At 41.9% G+C, this 20,699-nt stretch overlaps 1 protein-coding gene across 4 annotated transcripts in view; it reads right to left on the reverse strand.

The window, feature by feature from the left end:
* The window catches only part of FAR2 (fatty acyl-CoA reductase 2), a 227,128-nt gene that overhangs the window by 62,296 nt on the left and 144,133 nt on the right, over positions 1-20,699 (reverse strand). For all 4 annotated transcript variants that reach the window (XM_038387279.2, XM_038387278.2, XM_038387277.2 and 1 more), the window contains 2 exons: positions 2,913-3,088; positions 252-431 (listed from right to left, as the gene is read on the reverse strand). In XM_038387279.2, coding sequence (XP_038243207.1) covers positions 252-431; positions 2,913-3,088 — 356 coding nt within the window. The remainder of the gene's footprint in view (positions 1-251; positions 432-2,912; positions 3,089-20,699) is intronic.

Consider the following 20,699-nt stretch of genomic DNA (forward strand, 5'->3'; position numbering starts at 1 on the left):
ATGTTTTGAAAATTGATCTCTTGAAGATACTTGGAATCCAAGTTACCACCTCCCTTTGTCTCCTTCTTCTGTTACACACCCATTTCCCAGCACTGTTAGCTGATGTGCAAATGTGAAGGGCACTGCAACTATAACTGGTCTGGGGGAACATTCCATAGCATAGGTGTGTGAACAATTCAGTCACAGGTTTTCTACAAAGATGGTGCATCACACCAGCATCAGGAAGGAAAGCTGTGTCTGTTTCTACTTACTCCACTAAGTCGCAGAGCTTCTTGGTCTCAACAGGTGGTGGGTAGATGACTTCATCTATATTTCTCCGATTACAATTTGCATAGGCAGTGGAAATGTGGATAAAAGCCTCGAGCTTCTGCATCTGCCGGGCCAGCAGTAAGAGCTGTTGTGTGCCCATGACATTCAACAGCAGGGCATGTCTAAACAAGGGGAGAGAAAACAAACAAAAGGGGTTCACAGGGGATGAATGTATTAAAACTACATACACTGCAAATCTCTCCTGAGAGGCAAACCTCCACAGTGAGGAAAATAGTACAGCAGAAGAGGAAGCTTAAATCAGATGCAAGAGGCAAAATTAGTTTTCAAACCTGTAGTGCTGGATTCTTCTACTATTGGTCCACTACTCTGGTCCAAAAATTTTAACTCAGGGGTATTTCTACCCAATCCAATAGACTGGAGGCAAAAGTTCCTCTTTAATTTATTTTGGAAATTAAAACTGACAGCACATCCTTGCTAGCATGTTTGATGAACAATCATTCCACCTCAAGAAAAATACAAGTATTTAAACAGAAGGACATGAAGTGTTGTTCTTATTGACTTTTTAACTCCATTCAACATTGTCTCATATCTGGTCTTGAAAGACACATGCTATACCAACATACAAGGGATTCCAGATAAATATATGGGGCCTTGTCCAAAGCAATGGAACAACACTAGAAGAAGCTAAAGTTACAAGTAATAAAATTTGTGATTCCAAGAGGTTGGGGGGAAGAGAAAAAGGGTACCAGAGTGAAGGTCCTCCCTGAAACACTCAGGATATGTTCAAGGTGTTCTGGTGGTTTTCTGCATGGGCTCTGACTGATGTGTGGGCTCCCTTTACATGAGCTTGCTTGCAGGCTTCATATTAGAAGAAATGTGCCCTCCTCCAAGGAGGCAGAGACACTGGGGAAGATGGGGCCGATTTCAGCAAACTTGTCAGCAGGAGGAGCTTTCAGTTTTTTAGGGGAAAAAGAAGAACTCATTATCAATTCAGCTGGACTGGACAGAAATACCCATGAGTTATGATTTCTGGCCAAAGTAGTAATCTAAATTCATTTATTTTGCATATTCCACACAATATCACCTAGTCTCTAATTGGAGCAGAGTGAATAATAGGTTTTTCAGCTCACTAACAATTCTGAACAAAACAAAACAAAAACGTTTTGGAGAAATTAAAATGATTTTTTGAAAAATGTTCAGCAAATAAAAAAGTTGAAAAAAATTTGTGTCAGGTTAAACAAAACAATTTGTTCGACTCAAAATGCAATGTTTAATTTTGATTTAAAGCCTTTTAAAACTTTTAAAAATATAAGTAAAAGAAATTCTGAATCAAAAAGTAATTTCAAATTGAAAAATCAAAATGTTTAATTTCAAAAATGTAAAAACAAAATATTTCAATATTCCCCGCTCCTTGATGTGAACAATTTGATGAAACCAACATGAACTTGCAAAACATTTTTTCAGTGTTGCCAAATACACTTTTTTTTTTTTTTTAAATAAAAAAGTTTTGGCTGAAAAAATTCACCTAGTTCTATCTATAATCTCATTTTAAGGGTTTTGATTTTGAAACACAAGAACATTCAATCTATCATGCTATGTTGAATCAACAGTCATGAAATCCACTATCTTGCCCATAGCAGCAACTCACCCCTCATGTTTCAGAGGAAGGCAAAAAATACGTACCACATTTATACAATGCTCTGGGAGAAATTCCCCCCATCCCTGTGGTGATTAACTAAAAATAGTTACAGTAATAATAAGTGAAAAAACCCCTCATATTGAGCAATATGGAGACAATCAATGTAACGTCTCAGAGAGGGATATTATAATTGTCATTAATGAAATTCTTTTGGGGCCTGTATCTATGACCACAATCAGATCATTATCATTATTAAAGTCGGGCTCAATGGGACCAATCACAATTCAGACCCCATTGTGCTAGGAACTCTTTCATTTATATGTGACAATGAACAAACCAAGTGCTTCTCAAGGAAATCCCCTAAGTAACAGACCACCTTTTTAAAATGCCTCATTACAATGAAGGCAACATTTTCAAAGCTGGATGAATATTTTAAAACATTACGGTACCTTGTGATTTGCTATTTAAAATATGCTGCTTCAAAAATATATCATTTCCCTCCTTGAGTTACCTTTAGTGAAAAAGTTGGACCAATAACATTGGCTGTAGAGTCAAAGACAGTGTAGACTCACTTAGCACTCCTTCCATGTAGCCCTGCCAAAACATCTCAGTCCTGACCCATAGAACACGTCTGCTGTTCCAGTTCTGGGGCCGCACCCAACTCTGCCAGTGCACTGCAATCCTAATTTGCAGAACTCCCTTTTATTCCGGTCCTGGGCTCCATGTAGCAATGCCACAGTACCTCAATCTTGATGTGTGTGTGTGTGTGTGTGTGTATGTTTTTTTTAAGTTCTGACGTACATGATATTTTAGGCAGTCAATAATTTGAGCTCTTTAAATTGTATATCCAATCCAGAATTTATGTGCAGTTTGAAAACACACCAGGGAATTATTACTATAATTGTACAAGAAATTACAATAATGGTCTCTCATATTTTGTGTGTCCCAGTAAGAAGCTAAGTTCTACTTAATAAATGCAAACAGCAGAGAACAAGGGACATACTTTAGAGGCTCATCAAAGCGAACAGTTGCTGCACAGTGGAAGATAACATTGACCCGGGACAGGAGCTCCTGCGAGTCCTTGGTGCTGATGGCCAGATTTGGCTGAGTGAGTTCTGCATTAATAGGCTTAATCTTCTCCTGGAAGTTAGGGCAATCTTCCCGGACTCTGTCAAAGACCTAGAAGCACAAACACAATGATCAGCTACTGAGTCATGGACTATTGCTATCATTCCTATTGATGACAATAGCACCTTGATTAACAGCCCATTTGCTATATTTGCATCAGTTGATGAAGTGAACATGACCGAGAATGACTGATACTTCCAGATGTCATAGTGGTAGGAGGTTCTTTATTGGGGCACGTAGGCAGACAAATAATAATGGACCTGATTGTCCCCTCCCATAGAAAAACCTGAGAGAGAGAGTGCCCTCCCAAAAATTTGAGGAGGGGATGAGTTGCTCTGCTGAAGAATGAACAAAGGCTCCTCTCAGCATTCCATGTCTCCTGGGGAATCCAAAGGAGGTCCCATGCCTCCACAGTAGCTCTGCAACCCCCTACATACAATCAGGCTAGCATGGCACCAATGAAGCTGCATTGCCAGGACTTCCTCCACTGGCGGCTCACCCTAGAACCTTATATGAACAGGTGGGGAATGAGGGTAAGGTGTGGAGTGGGAAAGTTAAAGCAGCATTAGGCTCTGTTAGCTTTCCTGCTGATTCTACAAAGAGTTTGAGGGGAGGAGGGAGACAACGTGCACCATACTACGCCCAGCTCACCCTCTGTCACTGCCTGCTGATTCCCTCTCACAGTTCGTGTATTCCCAGTCCCACAAAGAGACATCCATGATATCTGGAGAAGAGGAGTCAGTACTGGGGAAGTGGCTGACCACTGCCTACCCTTTTGCATGGAGGGGTTCCTCTTCCTGCAGATCTCAGAGACAAGTGGGCTCAGCATAAACTATATTTTGCATTTACATCCTGCTTTCCTGAGACCTCAAAAAGTAGATGCACAAAAACAGTATTTTAATTGTCCAAAATCCACCTTAAAAATAAGTGAAAAAAATGAACGATCCTTTAAAGTACACTTATGGTCAGAAAAGTGCTAACAAAATTAGCACCTTTCCCACTCTACAGTTCTCCTCCCTGTGTCTTTGAATAACAGGGGTTTGCTTGCCTGAGAAAAATGCAGTGTTACAGCTATCAGCAGAGTGAAGATTTGATTCTCATCAGGAACAAAATAGCCAACAACTGTAAATCCTAGCTGCAAAATCTTTGTTATTGGTGATGAAGTAAGAGGCAAAGAGAACATGGCTTGATTTTCAGAACTCCACACGAGTTTGCTGTTTTAGCAGTTAAAATTGTTTTTTGATTTGCAAATTAGTCAAACTATAAAACTTCTCTTATGGCTTTATACTGCCACCCATTACTGTAGTATCTGAGCACTTTTTACATAAAATTGACAATAGTGAAGTCCCTAGTGGACTTGATGATGTCTCTGCCCTTTTGGGGTACAGAGAGAATAATGAGAACACCTATGAAATCATAGAGGTATAACCTATAACCAGATCAGAACCACACTTCAAGGATCATTTTTTTCCTTGCTTGTTACACTAGAGGTTTTCTGCCCAGTCCATTGAGGAAGGGTGTGGGGCTGTGTTTCTTTCTATTACCATGATCTCTGTTTTGATAGACACTGTCCTACCTGTGACTTGTCTAGTGCTTATGGAAGGGTAGGAAGTACTTGATTTAAAATAAACATACACTAAATAAAAAGATGTACAAATATATTAAATTGCAACTGAAGCAAATATTCTGTCATCTGACTAAGGGATGATCATCCTTCTGTTTATTTGGTCAACAAATCCAGATACACCTCCATGTTTGCAGCAATATAGCAGTGATCAGGATATGATCTGCCTTCTCTCTAAAGCAGCGTGTTTGTCTGCTATGTCTCTTTTCTTCGACATATTGCTGTATGGCCTTAATAAACAAGACATTCCCAAATGAGCGAGTTAACAAGAGTATGGACATAAGGATGATGTTTTATTTTTCCAAATTGTACAGTTACTAGGTATATGTTGGGAGCAGTGCTTTAGCTATGGAAACTGGGTTTACAGCTGTAAATCATTTCCAAAGTATCATATATTGAGTCACTGTTCTTTACAACAATAAAACCCTATACAAAGTCTCCAAAATGGGCAAGATTTTTAAAGGCACCTATGTGAGGTCGATGCTCTATTTCCATTTAGTTTCAATGGGAGTTGGGTGCCTAATGCACTTTTGAAAATCTCCCCCTGTAATTTGAGAGTCTATAGAGAAAGTGCCTTAGTCTGCATCATTTCAATGTTACAACATGTGTAGGGCCAGTATGTAAGTCCTGAGGAGACCAAAACTGAGCTGTCTTTCAGATGAGTGGTACTGTAAGACTAAAGTCTTGACCACTTGTGGTCTTAAGATCTCAGGCCTGATTCTCCATCGTCATGCCTCTTGTGTAATCATTTACACCAATGCAAAAGGAGTGTGAAATCTGAATCACAGCATGTTATGATCCAGTTTGTGCAATTACATTCTGCCCATATCTGAATTCCACCTGTTGTTCCCATTAGGTATAATATTCTTCAACTTCTCTCCTAACTGTTGTGCAACATTGCTTCAGACTGCTGTGTTTCACTCCAAAAGATTCATTGCATTTTAATGAAGGGCGAGGCAATGTCTAAATGGAAGTTTGTAAATCAGTATAATGCTTTGGAATCCTTCTGGATAATCAATCATATCACTAGAGCTGTTGTTTCATCTAAGTCTGCTGCCCCATTTAAGGAATCTGAAGGTCTGACAATGAGACTTAGGACATGGCTACACTTGCAGATGTAGAGTCTGTGAGTTAAACCCGCCTTCGTAGAGCGCAGTAGGGAAAGCTCTGCAGTCTGTCCACACTGACAGCTGCAAGTGCACTGGCGTGGCCACATTTGCAGTGGCATTGGGAGCGGTGCATTGTGGGCAGCTATCCCACAGAGCACCTCTTCCCATTCTGGCGCTGTTGCTTGTCGGAAAGGGATGGGGAGGGCAGGGCATTCTGTGTCCTGTCCCAACGCCCCGTAATGCATCAGTTCGCATCCCAGCATTCCCTTTGCTTCTGTCCACATTTGGCTCCATCTTTCAACGGTTTTTGTACTGTGCACTCTGTCTTCCCTTTCAGTCTGAGGGAATGGAGCCCAAACTGCTGAGAAATATGATGAGTCTCACCAGCACGTCACGCTTGGCAGTCAAGTTACTCCTTAAGATCCAAAGTGACAGTGAGGACTCCGACGATATCGACTTGAGTAACACAAATGATACGAGTTTGCTTGTGGCAATCATGGACATGCTCATCACCGTGGAACGCCACTTTTGGACTCCGGAAATAAGCACTGAGTGGTGGGATCAGATCGTCATGCAAGTCTGGGATGATGAGCAGTGGCTGCAGAACTTTCAGATGAGAAAAGCCACTTTCATGGGACTGTGTGAGGAGCTCGCCCCCACCCTGCGGCACAAGGACACGAGATTGAGAGCTTCCCTGATGGTGGAGAAGCGGGTGGCTAATGCAATCTGGAAGCTGGCAACTCCAGACAGCTACCGATCGGTCGCTAACCAGTTTGGAGTGGGGAAGTTGACCGCTGCAATCGTGTTGATGCAAGTTTGCAGGGCCATTAATTGCATCCTGCTCAGAAGAGCCGTGACTCCCGGTAACGGGCATGGCATTGCGGTTGGCTTTGCAAAAATAGGTTTCCCTAACTGTGGAGGGGCATATTCCAATTCTGGCACCAGCCCACCTAGCCTCCAAGTACATTAATCGGAAGGGCTATTTCTCTATGGTTCTCCAGATGCTTGTGGATCACTGTGGGCATTTCATTGACATTAACACAGGCTGGTCCAGTCATGCATCTTTTGTAACACTGGCCTGTTCAGGAAGCTGCAAGCCGGGACTTTTTTCCCAGACCAGAAGATCACCGTAGGGGAAGTCGAAATGCCCATTGTGATCCTTGGAGACCCCACTTACCCTTTGATGCCATGGCTCATGAAACCCTGCACAGGGAGCCTTGACAGCAGCAAGGAGTGGTTCAACAACAGGCTGAGCCGGTGCAGAATGACTGTGGAGCGTGCTTTTGGCCATTTAAAGGGTTGCTGGCGCTCTCTGTATGGGAAGCTGGACCTGGCCGATAACAGAATCCCCACAGTTATATCCATGTGCTGTATCCTCCATAACATTTGTGAAGGGAAGGGTGAAAGATTCACTCAGACATGGAATTCGGATTGTCAAGGTTCCTTCCCCACTCTGAACTCTAGGATACAGATGTGGGGACCTGCATGAAAGACCCTTAAGCTTATTCTTACCAGCTTAGGTTAAAAACTTCCTCAAGGTACAAACTTTGCCTTGTCCTTGAACCCTATGCTGCCACCACCAAGCGTGTTAAACAAAGAACGTCTTCCCCCCCCCAAATATCCCCCCAAGCCCTACACCCCCTTTCCTGGGGAAGGCTCGATAAAAATCCTCACCAATTTGTATAGGTGAACACAGACCCAAACCCTTGGATCTTAAGAACAATGAAAAAATTCTTAAAAGAAGAATTTTAATTAAAGAAAAAGTAAAAGGATCACCTCTGTAAAATCAGGATGGTAAATACCTTACAGGGTAATCAGATTCAAAACATAGAAAATCCCTCTAGGCATAACCTTAAGTTACAAAAAGACACAAAACAGGAATATACATTCCATTCAGCACAGCTATTTTATCAGCCATTTAAACAAAACAGAAATCTAACGCATATCTAGCTAGATTACTTACTAAGTTCTAAGACTCCTTTCCTTTTCTGTTCCCGGCAAAAGCATCACACAGACAGACAGACCCTCTCCAGCTTTGAAAGTATCTTGTCTCCTCATTGGTCATTTTGGTCAGGTGCCAGCGAGGTTATTTTAGCTTCTTAACCCTTTTCAGGTGAAAGGGTTTTGCCTCTGGCCAGGAGGGATTTTATAGTTCTGTATACAGAAAGATGTTTACCCTTCCCTTTATATTTATGACAGGAGGTTCAACACCTGAAGGCTGAATTTGAACAGTCAGAGAGCAGGTCTATTAGAGGGGCCCAGTGCGAGGCTGCAAGGATTAGGGATGCCTTGAGGGAGCAATTTGAGGCTGAAAACCAACAGTAATGTCTGGTGTGGTGCCCTGCACGGAGTGAAGTGTGGTAGGAATCTGTGTTTGCTACATATGATACACTGACTTGCAGTGCCTGTTGCTTTCCTGGGCTAAGGTTTCTTTTATGTTATGCAATAATAAAGAATGTTTTCAAAGCCAAAAAATCCATTTATTGAAAGAAACACAACACTACTGCTTGGGAAACATAAAGGGCAAGGGGGTGGGGTAGGGAACGGTACAATCACAGATTTGCGTATGTCCTGTCTGGAGTGCGGTGCAATGAGTGCTGCACTTCAGGATGGCTATACTGCATGGTGATGGGGGTTGAGTGCAGTGGGTAAAGGTCATAGTTTTCAGGGCTGGGTTGTGAAGCTAAAGGTGTTGAAGGCAGCGGGTGGCGGTAAGAACCCGAATGTTGGGGAAAGTGGTTTGGAGGTGACATGGTGGCACAAGAGAAAGAATTTTGGGACAAGGGCTGCAGGGTGGGGGTGGGCGCGGTAGTGCTCCGCCTGCATAGCTATGAGCGCCTGGATCAAGTCTGCTTAGCGCTCCATGATGCGTATCAGCTGCTCTGTGCTTTGGTGCCTGTGATCTGCATTCTGCTGGCGGACCCTCCTTTCACTCTCCTGCCACTCCTGCACTTTTTTATTTTCATTAGTTGAATGTTGCATGACTTCATGCAGCGGGTCCTCTTTGCTTCTATGTGGCCTCTTCCTGATTCTTTGCAGCCTCTCGGCCGGTGATAACACGGACAGCTGAGATCTCAAGGCTGCATCTGTAAAGGCAAAATGCAACACTTAACAGAGGCAGCATTGTTCACACCAGACAGAGCAATGATTCCCCCATACTCAAGGGCAAGCAGAGTCTACACAATAGCATAATTTGCCTGTTCCAAAGCGAGCGCACATAACCCACAGGAGCCCCAAAACGGTGAGTAAGCACAAGGTCAAGTGTGACTGATTGTTTCAGGGCCATACTGTCCTCTGGATTTCTGTGCCTTGGGGAGAGCCAACAGCTGCAGGGGGCCCCATACTGAACACTGTCCCCATATTTTCCACAGGAGTTCATTCTGGAAGATATCTTGCTGCTGAGGGTGTCTAGGGAAGCAAGGGAGGGTCTTCTACTGCAATGTGGCTTCCACCCTGGCCCATATGCAGCTTGCCTGTGTGCAGCAATGGTCCCGCCACCCAACCCGGCACAGTGGCACAGACAAGTTAGCCTTACTGGGACGAGGACAACAGTGGCTCTCCCAAGAAACCTGTGCAAGCACATTGCCCAAGTTCTGGATGAGACCTTTGAAGAGATCACTGAGGCTGATTACCGTGATGTGAGAGAGCACATCAACACCCTATTCCACATCTAGGCATGCATGCAGCCCTAACCCTCCTTGCTCCAAGAGCCCGCACCAAACAACTTCCTTCCCAAAATAAAAGCTGCTTACCGAGAACCTCCTCATGTGTTTGTCCTTTCCTAAGCACCGGCCACCGTGACTGGCTACCTTCCTCCTGGCTTGAGTACAGCTCCTGGCTGCATGCATCTAAGGATTCCGGGGTGTCTTCCTCCGCTGGAGCACCCTCACTCCCGCTTTGCTGCTTCTCCTCCTGACTTGTTGCACTGGCCTCTGAGGTGTCCATGGTGGTAGTTGGCATGCAGGTAGGGTCGCCCCAAGTATAGCATCCAGCTCTTTGTAAAAACGGCAGGTCATGGGGGCAGCACCGGAGTGGCTGTTTGCCTTGTGGGCTTTGTGGTAGGCACTCCCCAGCTCCTTCACTTTAACCCTGCACTGCAGTGCATCCCGGTCATGGCCCCTTTCTAGCATGGCCCTTGATATCTGCCCAAAGATATCATAATTCCTGCGGCTGGAGCGCAGCTGGGACTGGACAGCTTCCTCCCCCCAAACACTGATGAGGTCCAGCACCTTGTCATTGCTCCATACTGGGGATCGTCTGGTGCGGGGAGGTATAATCACCTGGAAAGATTCACTGAGAGCACTCCACTCCTGGCTAAGCAAACAGGAAGTGGATTTTCAAAATTCCCAGAGAATGTAAAGGGCGGGTCTGATGGTTGATCACCTGAGCGCAGGGCAGTAGAGTTCAAAATGATGACCAGATTGGCTAGAATAGGCATTGTGGGATACTTCTGGAGGCCAATCACAGCACAGTAACAGACCAGGGTGTCCACACTGGCGACGTGGTGCTCCAGCGGTGGCACAGTAAACGTTATTCTACTCGCAGAGGTGGAGTACCAGCAGCGCTGTAGCCACGGAGACAGAGCACTATACATGCCTTGCCAGTGTGGACGGGGAGTGAGCTAGGGCGCCCGGGGCTCCTTTATTGTGCTGTAACTCACAAGTGTAGCCAAGCCCTTAATCTGTGAAGATTTAAAAACAAAACAAAAAAACAGCCAACTTCATAGAATCATAGAAGATGAGGGTTGGAAGAGACCTCAGGAGGTCATCTAGGCCAATCTCCTGCTCAAAGCAGGACCAACCCGAACTAAATCTTCCCACCCAGGGCTTTGTCAAGCCAGGCCTTAAAAACCTCTAAGGATGCTGCTTTTTAGCTGGAGAAATGGCTAACATATACAGTCAGTGTATCCTAGGGTTAGGCAATAATTACATTTTTAAACACTGATTTTCAGTTGAAATTATCATGTTTATCTGATTAACCTTCACCAGTGATATGAGACTTCAGGACTGTTCAGGCTCCTCCTCTTCACAAGGGATCTTCAAAAGTAAGCAAGGATTTAAAAGACAGATGTGTCAGTGGGTTATCCAGCTGGAACTGCTAAACTTAATACCCAGAGTATGTATAGAGTCAGAGGAACACCCAAAATGGCTGATTCTTTACTGCAGCGAACAGCAGAGAGAAAGGAAAAGAGTGTTGTTCCCCCCCACAGCCATCTATTTAATTATAGCCAAAGTTAAGAAAACCAAGGAAAACTGAGGCTGGTATGTCACAATTTTAGTGCAAGTTATTTCTTCTGATTGTCATACTGCATACATTCATCCCAGCACAACAAGGTCATCATAAAAGCCACTTACCACTGAAGTCCAACTCTAATTCCTCAAAATAAAGCTTAAGCGGGACTTAAGTGGTGCATAAGCCTTGTGCTGGCCCTCTGCATATGGGTGAGTTTCACTCCAGAATCTGCAGAATTGTTTTTATTCCATACCTCTATATTTCCCTGTTCCAGGAGTAGTCAGATCTCTGGGACTTAAATTTACTCCATTTTACATGCTTCAGGACAGAGTTGCATCAGGGATCGTCCCTAATGCAATACATCAACTGAAAATGTTCGCTGGATGTGTGTTCCTAATGTTTAGTCTCCTCTCTATTGTCTAACCCAGGCTTGATCTCACTTTCCCCAAAAGAGAGAGGAAAAAGCAATGTTTTGTTCCTACGACCATCCCAGAGGGTGGATATAATTCGTAAGCGCTCCTGCCTGTCAAGCTTTTAATTAGAATGATTTCTACATAATCTTGATATAAAAGCCTCAGTTAAACAGTTTATTTCAGGTCACCTGCAAAACTGAAAAAGGAACTCATCAGGTAGTTTGAGATGCTGAACATTTAAACTTGTCCTCTTTACTCAGACAAAATTCCCAGTCAATTAATATGTTGAAGTAAAGACAACGAGATAGGGCCTAATATTTCACCTACTTTGAAGGAACACTGTCAAGGCTGGCAGGCCCAACATTTCACCAGTTCTGTTTTCTGACAGCTATTAGCCGAAGGTTGTAGCCTTTTCTTTTGGATGTGGGCCTCACTATTTATCTATATCTTTATTGCCGATAGACTGGATAACTGTCATATGCTCCACACAGGGCAGAAGTCCAGAAGTGATCTCGCAAAGTGCTGAATATTCAGGCCCTGATCCAGCACAGTGTAATCCACTGAGGAGCATGTGTGCTGGTCCCAGAGAGTATGAGTTGTTATAGCCCCCACCTACACAGCCATGGCTCTTTAGCTTAAGCTGTAGCAGCTCACACTTTTAGCTCTAAAGGTCCCCAGCATGTCGGCCAGCAGAGCAACTGTCACAGCAGCACTTTACATGTGCTTAACTTGAAACATATGGGCAGCTAAGCATGTGCTTATGTGACTTGCTGGATCAGGGCCAGAGTGCTTGGCCCATTTCAGGATTCAGCATTAAGTCCTTATATGGTCTGGGGCCTGGCTACGTGGGAGACTGCTTCTCTGCTTCTGTGGTACCAATGCAGTTGAACAGTCTGAACTACTAGTCTCCTACTTGCACTGGGAGGTACTGGTGTTTTTGGTAAAAGACCCTGAACTGCAATGTGGTCCCTGCTTGGTCTGACAGGCCCTGTGTCTGTGGATCTTGAAGACATACCATTTTATTAGGCTTTTGTGAAGGGAGTAGGGAAGAGAGAAACTTTGAATATTGCAATACCAGAAAGTTGTAAAATTGAAAGAAATTCAGAGAACAGCAACAAAAAGATCTTGAGACTGAAATGTAGGATATATGAGGAAAGATTAACAGCATCAAATACATATAGTTTGACCAAACAGAGAATAAGAGGAATAAGGAATCTGTCTACAAGTATTTAAAAGTAAACATCAAGAAGGGGTAAGAATTGTTTAGCATAATCCAAGGGAGCATAGTTAAATAATAATTAAGTAAAGAAAAACTACACAAGTTAAGCAAAGGAAAATTTAGGCTGAATGTCAAAGCACCACCTAAACAAAACGATTCCTAACAGTGAACTCCATGAGCCTGTAGATAATCTCAGAAAGCAAGTGGTGGAAACCCCCTTTGTTTGGGACATTTAAAAGTAGTTTGGGCAACAATCACTGGTATACACACTGAAGGGGACAATCTTGCCATGATAGTATGTTTATACTATGCCTCCCTGCTGTTCAGGTCTATATCTAATTTCTATGAAAATGTGGCACTGTTATAAATGGACAAAACTAACCAGCATGTCAAAATTTTAGAAAGTTTTACTCAAGTTATAAAAATAGCTCAGCAAGAGTCAGAATGATCCCTGCTCTCTATTTCTGGAGAAAAGAGCTTACCTAATACATCCTAGTTGTGTTTACTGCTGATAAACCCATTCCGATAGTCTGCAAAAACTGTGTGCCTGATGCCTACTTTTAGAACTTCCATTATAGCAATATTCTCAATTAATTAGGTAGCTTCCAAACATTAGATCATTAGTCTACCATTAATCATTAACATGGCCTATTCTGAGTGAAATGCATTGCTTAGACAGACAATGTGTGAAACCATAGCTTGAGCAGTGTTAATCAAGGCTACACTGTTGCCCGTCTCCTCCACCCCCTTTTTGCCTCCTCTTCTCTTCTGAGTGACTTTAACCATGATTTTTCTCAATGTAAATGAGGCATAATTAATCTAATTAGTTAAAAATGCACTAGGGATTTCCCCGATTATCAGTTAACAAATGACTTCTAATCAGATCCAGATTTACGGCCTTTTCTTAAGTAGAAGCAGTGCAGTGAAAATGCAGTATCCATGACCAATAACTAGTAAACAAAAGAGCTCATTATTCCAAGGCAAATATTGACAATAGAGATACAGAGATGACAAAACATGAATTCCATTCTGGGTCAGCAGAGACAAATGTGCCCAACTAGCTACTCAGCGTGTGTTTTTAAATGGATGTTCTTGGGTTGACATTGTATTTAAGCCAATTTCCATGAAAGATGCCTGCTGCCAATGCTGAGCTGAATAAGCTCTGGAGAGAGCTCTGAATTACACAGCATTTAACCCGGAGCTCTGGAAAAGCCCTTTCAGATACAACCGTTAATACCTCTGTTTACAAGACTCTATAGAGACAGGAAAACTTTCCATGGTGTGTGGTACTATCATGCAGGAAGACATGCAAGGGACAAAGTTCGATGCTTTCATAGTCCGGTGATCCACTTCTCAGGTCACTCACACACCCTTGTAATCTCTAGGCTGTGTATTGGAATGCATTGCCATCAGAACTGATAGCGTGATTGATGATGTTAATGACACTTTCAAAGTGGCGGAGAAATTAGGGTGCGGAGACTGGTTTTCTGTTCTCCAGATGGTAATTAAGAAGCCGCATGTACATAGAAAGTGGAGGTCTATATACACAGCCATACAATGGATATATGTGTGGATGTGGACACAACGGACAGAAATGAAGGCAGAAGAATTCAGAGACAAACAAAAGGTGGGCGGGTACATAAGAACATAAGAATGGCCCTACTGGGTCAGACCAAAGGTCCATCTAGCCCAGTCTTCCGACAGTGGCCAATGCCAGGTGCCCCAGAGGGAATGAACAGAACAGGTAATCATCAAGTGACCCGTCCCCTTTCACTCATTCCCAGCTTCCAGCAAACAGAATTTCGGGTATTGTGTCAGGAACATTTTCTAGTGATTTATCCGGACCAGTTGCATAAATAGCCTAAATGATAAAAGTTTCCACCACTTCTCACAAGAGACTATTCCAAAATCTAAACAGATCTTTCCCCTTCTAAGCAGCTTTTCGGAAATTTTCCCAGACTAAAATTTCCTTCACATAATTTCCATCAATTACCCTGGTTATATCCCAAGGTTTCAAATGAATGAGGAGAAAAGTCAAAAGAGAGTCAGCAGTGACCAGAGAGGTAGAATGGGGAGTGGGCAATTTCCAGAATTTTATATCTCTTTCCTCTTGCCTTTCAACTTCAATCTCTTCTTTGAAGAATGAGAATTGATTACCATAGCCTTAGTTTGCCTAATTGCAAATGTTATGGTCATAAAGTTATCCAGCCACACTATTTAAGCATAGGTTTCAGAGTAGCAGCCGTGTTAGTCTGTATTCGCAAAAAGAAAAGGAGTACCCGTGGCACCTTAGAGACTAACAAATTTATTAGAGCATAAGCTTTTGTGAGCTACAGCTCACTTCCGATGAAGTGAGCTGTAGCTCACGAAAGCTTATGCTCTAATAAATTTGTTAGTCTCTAAGGTGCCACGGGTACTCCTTTTCTTTTTACTATTTAAGCATGGCTCTTCACTCCCATTGACTCAAAAATGAAGCTCTTTGCAGCTTCAGTAACAGACCTTGCTTGGATGCCAAGAAAGCTAAGCAGAAGCTGATGAGCCCCGAAAGACTAAACAGCCAGGCACACAAGCCATACCAAACACAGATAGCTGCTTCTTTGAAATAGTTAAACTATGACTGTGTCTGCTTTTATTTTTAAGTGGCCATTATGATTTAAGTAATTTAAGTTCCTTTTCAAGGCACCTCATATGGGTAGGAAAACTAAAAAAAAATCTGAGCTGTTTAATGTATTCTTTTCTTGTTCTGCACCACATAACTCTGAGTTCAAAAGAGCCTGAAGGCTGGATCTCTGCTCTCAGGAACTCTCCCCTCCCTGACCTATTGTGACCTCATCTTCAATGCAGACACAACAGGGAGCCCCCTTTGGAAGCACTGGTTGCTCCTTAATTGGCTGGGAAAGAGAGGTCACTACAGGCCACAACTTTCCATTACAGGGGACAAAGAGAACAGTTTTGTTTTTCACACCTTTTTAGCAGTTCTTTAGGGATAGAGTGCAAGGCCACAGCAATGCTATTCAGACAGCAATCTGGGGCCTTCAAGGATTAAATGAACAGCAAAAGGACCTAGAAAGATTTGATCAGAAGGCACCAAAGGCAACAAGAGGACTAATAAATGCAGAGTGCAACAATGAGGGCAGAGGAAATAAACATTGTAGATACAAAATAAAGGGTTGTATCTAAGCATCCAAATCCATTTAATTAAAGTGAGATTTTCTAGTTTCCTTAATATTGTCCTGTTTTAGATTTGTTTCATCATATACTAGAGATGGCACTGTTGAGAGTTTGTAGAAATCTTTCAACTTTTGATGAAAGTTTGAAATTAAAAAAAAAATCTGGACAATTTTGAACAACATTTTAGCTAAATTTACTTACATTTTTCAATGAACTACAGTGGTGGTTGAAAAATTTCAAAGTCCAAAATAAAAACAGGTAAATATTTTAAAAAAATACTTTGCAACACTTTTTTTTCCTGACCAGCTCCAGTGCTATCATCTTTGATAAAACCTCCACTATGAATCTGCATGTCTGAAGTACATCACTCAACATGCTGTGACCATGGTTGCTGGAGGGGCTATACTGAGAATGCTCAATAAGGGAAAACTGCAAAGAATGGGGCTGACAATCCCACCAAATCGGTGGTTTATTCTAGAATTAGATTCACAAATCCAATCACAAAACAGCTTCTTCAATACCTTACTGGTTACCAAGAAGCTAAAACACAGCTCCCTTAAAACAATCCAGCCCTGGGGCTCCCACCTAGACAGCCAAGGCTAATATAGTGAGAGTTACTTAAAACCTTATTCACCATACATAAAAGTTCTACCAATCCCAAGAGACTGGATACATTACCCACCAGGTCAATGAATATTTCAGATCTTACCAAAATACACACTTAGAAACAATTCTTATTAACTAATCTAAGATTTCTTAAAAATAGAAAATTATTATTATGATTAAAAGATCATATTATATACAGATATGAATAAAGTTCTTAAGTCAGTTTCATAACAGAGATGGTGAGACTGCTGGTCCTTCTAGAAACAATTCAATAGGTTATAGTCCAATAGACAGTCCATGTGTAGAGGAACAATCCAGGGTAGACCTTGAGACCTCTGTCTTGTGACTTGAACCTCCCCTGATAAAGTTTAAGCAGATCTAAAATAAAACAGGATCAGCTTCCTTTATAGTTCCTTTATAGTTCTCTAGCAGGCTGATAGCCTCTGGACAGCAGACATCAGAGCAGGCATTCCTTCGATGAAGAACAGGTAATATACATTGTTGCTCTGAAATAAATCTCTATTTCCTAGGCACACACCGGTAACTAGTTGCCTTCATTAGCATAAGGTGATTAACCATTCAAATGGTTCACAGGCAGTGTACTACAAACTTCAAAGAGAAATAAAGACAATGATACTATTACACTACAAGTTTCAACTAAATGTTAATATCCCCTTTTGCTCTCTGAATCAATAGAATATAGTAATGAAACATTACAGACAGAAACCGAAGTTTAGCATCTACAGGTTAATTAGATCATATTGTTAAAATCCAAAAAGATCTAGGTAAACACGGACAAACAAAATTAGTATCTACTTCTGATTCTCTGATAATACAGGCTTATATTTCAGGAACTCTATTCTACTTAATATGGCTTTGCTAACTATCTACAAGAAATAGCCCTCTTTACCATTTCTGTACTTTTCTAATATGTCCTGAAAGCTTGATTTTAGTTCAACCAGCCTGCAGGATGCTTAACCTTTGCTGGCTCAGCATCACACATACACTTATGTTTTCATGTAACCGAGCTATTGTATAATGTCATGTATGGTGTCAAGGTTCCTTCCCCACTCTGAACTCTAAGGTACAGATGTGGGGACCTGCATGAAAAACCCCCTAAGCTTATTTTTACCAGCTTAGGTTAAAGCTTCCTCAAGGTATAAACTATTTTACCTTTTGCCCTTGGACTTTATTGCTGCCACCACCAAGCGTCTAACAAATATATAACAGGGAAAGAGCCAGCTGGGAAATGTCTTTCTCCACAAAATCCTCCCCAAACCCTACACCCCCTTTCCTGGGGAAGGCTTGATAAAAATCCTCACCAATTTGCATAGGCGAACATAGAGCCAAACCCTTGGATCTTAAGAAAAATGAAAAAAGCAATCAGGTTCTTAAAAGAAGAATTTTAATTGAAGAAAAAAAGTAAAAGAATCATCTCTGTAAAATCAGGATGGTAAATACCTTACAGGGTAATCAGATTCAAAACACAGAGAATCCTTCTAGGCAAAACCTTAAGTTACAAAAAGACGCAAAACAGGAATATACATTCCATTCAGCACAGCTTATTTTATCAACCATTTAAACAAAACAGAATCTAATGCATATCTAGCTAGATTACTTACTAAATTCTAAGACTCCATTCCTTTTCTGTTCCCGGCAAAAGCATCACACAGCCAGAGAGAGCCTTTGTTTCTTCCCCCCCTCCAGCTTTGAAAGTATCTTGTATCCTCATTGGTCATTTGGGTCAGGTGCCAGCGAGATTATCCTAGCTTCTTAACTCTTTATAGGTGAAAGGGTTTTTCCTCTGGCCAGGAGGGCTTTTAAAGGTATTTACCCTTCCCTTCATATTTACGACATATGGTTACTGCAAGGAAAGGGTTGTCTCAGTATTGGAAAGGAAGGCATTCATGAGAGGATCTCTTTCTTAGGAAGTTGTCAATAATATGAAAAGATCTGAGAACCAGTGGCCTACCTAGTATCAAGTAATTCTTTTGTGCCATCATCCTAAACAAGCAAGAAAGTATAGAATTACCATTAATCCTTGATTCACATCCAAGAAGCAGGCAGCTTAGGGAATTTATAACTTATTTAAGAAGATAGAATCATCTGTCAAAATAGGGCCAGCTACTTACAATGCAGGGTGGCTCTAAGCATAGTTTTATCAGGGACCAACTGCAGTCACTACCTAAGATTATGGGCAAGTCCGTGGAAGCATCTACAGACATACTTCAGAAATGGTCCTGAATCAAATCTCTGAGTGTGAATCCAACATTCATAGTCACAGCTCAAAATTCTCCCCCGAATCTAAACTCCCTGTACACTGGGAAAGCTAGAATCATGTTCTGCAGATGAAGCCCCATTTTTGTGAGTGTTGAGATCTTTTGGTTTTGCCCATATCAGACATAGTGGACAGGATTCACCTCTTGCTTGCGCTGGTGTAAATCCGGAATAACCCACTGAAATCAACAGAATTGCACTGATTGAAATGAAAGGAAAATTCAGCCCATGAAGTTCAGATTCAGATCCAGAGTTTTGGGTTATGGCTCTTGTCTAGTGGTGTGAATTGTAACGCACACTAAAGTGTTGAACTGCAAACTTCCCTGTATAGACTTTGCTAGTATAAACTAAAAGGTACCTAGATTGCATTAACATGGTCCATAGGCCTGGTATGTGTGGCCAGTTACTGATCAGATGTGGCTGTCTTTCCTTTAAATGAGCCTAGATATTTTGATAAGTGAAATATACATTTTTAATGAATATCAAGGAAGTCCTATCAAGTGTCCTGCATCTGGGATCAATTTCTAAGGCAGGTCTTAAAGATCTCACTTGGGTAATACAGGAGTTTGCTGTATATTTCAGAGAGACATTTAGAAGCTTCACTTATTAGCTTTGGAGCTCTCATTCCTTTTAATTGTCAAAACTAAGCCATTCTGTTAAAAGCATTGCTGATCAGGGAAACTGCCATATAAGACTTGTTTCAAATTGACATGCAGTCTCCATAGATTAATGAACTTTTAAAAAGTATATTCATTAAAGGAAAAGTTAGTTCCCTTTGCAATTAATTTTAAGCATACATCCCCATGAAGGAAGCCACAAAGGAGAAAACACTTGCAATGGCATTCATGGATTCTGTGTGTCTCCCAATGCCAGACCTCACTGATTAATTATATACCATCTATCCAGTTTATGCAGGGTATAAGAGTGAGCATGTGTTGAGGGGGATAGGGAATTTGCTAATTAAGCTTTGAGTGAATGGGCTGCTTGCCAATGAGTCAGCAAAACAAGCAAAATTTTCAACAAATGGTTGAACACAAAAATGTTGCTTGTACCCAAAAATCTGCTGAAGCCATCTGTGAGTGGGGATTACTAATAATGAGTCTCAGCACATGGGCACCAGACCTACCAGGTTATAAATACTTAAATGCATTAATCTGCTGTTGAAAAACCCTCCAAGGAGGAAAAAAAAACCCAATTACCTATATTGAAATTCTTGGACACACACAAAAAGTAAAATTAGAAGGTGGTTATAACTACTGAATCATTATCTTTTCCAAAGCTCCACTTGCAACAAACTTTATATCTAGATTATGGATTAATTTATGACACTTGCCACTCATCTGTATTTTACACAAATATATATATATATATATATATAGAGAGAGAGAGAGAGAGAGAGAGAGAGGGAGCCAGCCCTGAAATGATGATGAGTTTTCCAGGTCCCCAGAATACTTACTTACTATTTGTAATCAATAGATAACAAAGCACTTTGCACAGGCTGGTAAGTGAGTTTTACATCTTTAGATGGTCAACCCTTCAGTGCAGGGATTGTCTCTTTTCTATGTTTGTACAGCTCCCAGCACAATGGAACCCCAATTCCAATTAGGAATTTTGGGCACCACCAGCATACAAATATTTATTACTAACAACAACGAATACTGAAAATAAAGCACCCAGAAGTTAATTTAGTTGACCAACGTGACACAGTGAATTTCAGTGAGAGAGAGCCCCAGGAGCAGGACCTTGACTCCCAGAGCTGTGCCCTGTCTACCACTAGGACAGACTTCTTCCCTGTGACACGGCTATATTGTTGGCAGTTGCGATTGGTCATCACTGACTGATCCACCAGTACCATAAGATTTGAGTTGTGTCTGAAACCGCACCACAATGTCACTCCATGAGACCTGGGGGAGCCTTGTGGGCAGTTGGGCCATCTGACTGTGTAGGGAAAGTGAACAGGTGTGACCCAGCGTCTAATAAATTGTGATGGCGGCCACAAAACAGAGGTAAC

Source organism: Dermochelys coriacea, chromosome 1 (assembly GCF_009764565.3).
Source record: "Dermochelys coriacea isolate rDerCor1 chromosome 1, rDerCor1.pri.v4, whole genome shotgun sequence".
Taxonomy (NCBI): domain Eukaryota; kingdom Metazoa; phylum Chordata; order Testudines; family Dermochelyidae; genus Dermochelys; species Dermochelys coriacea.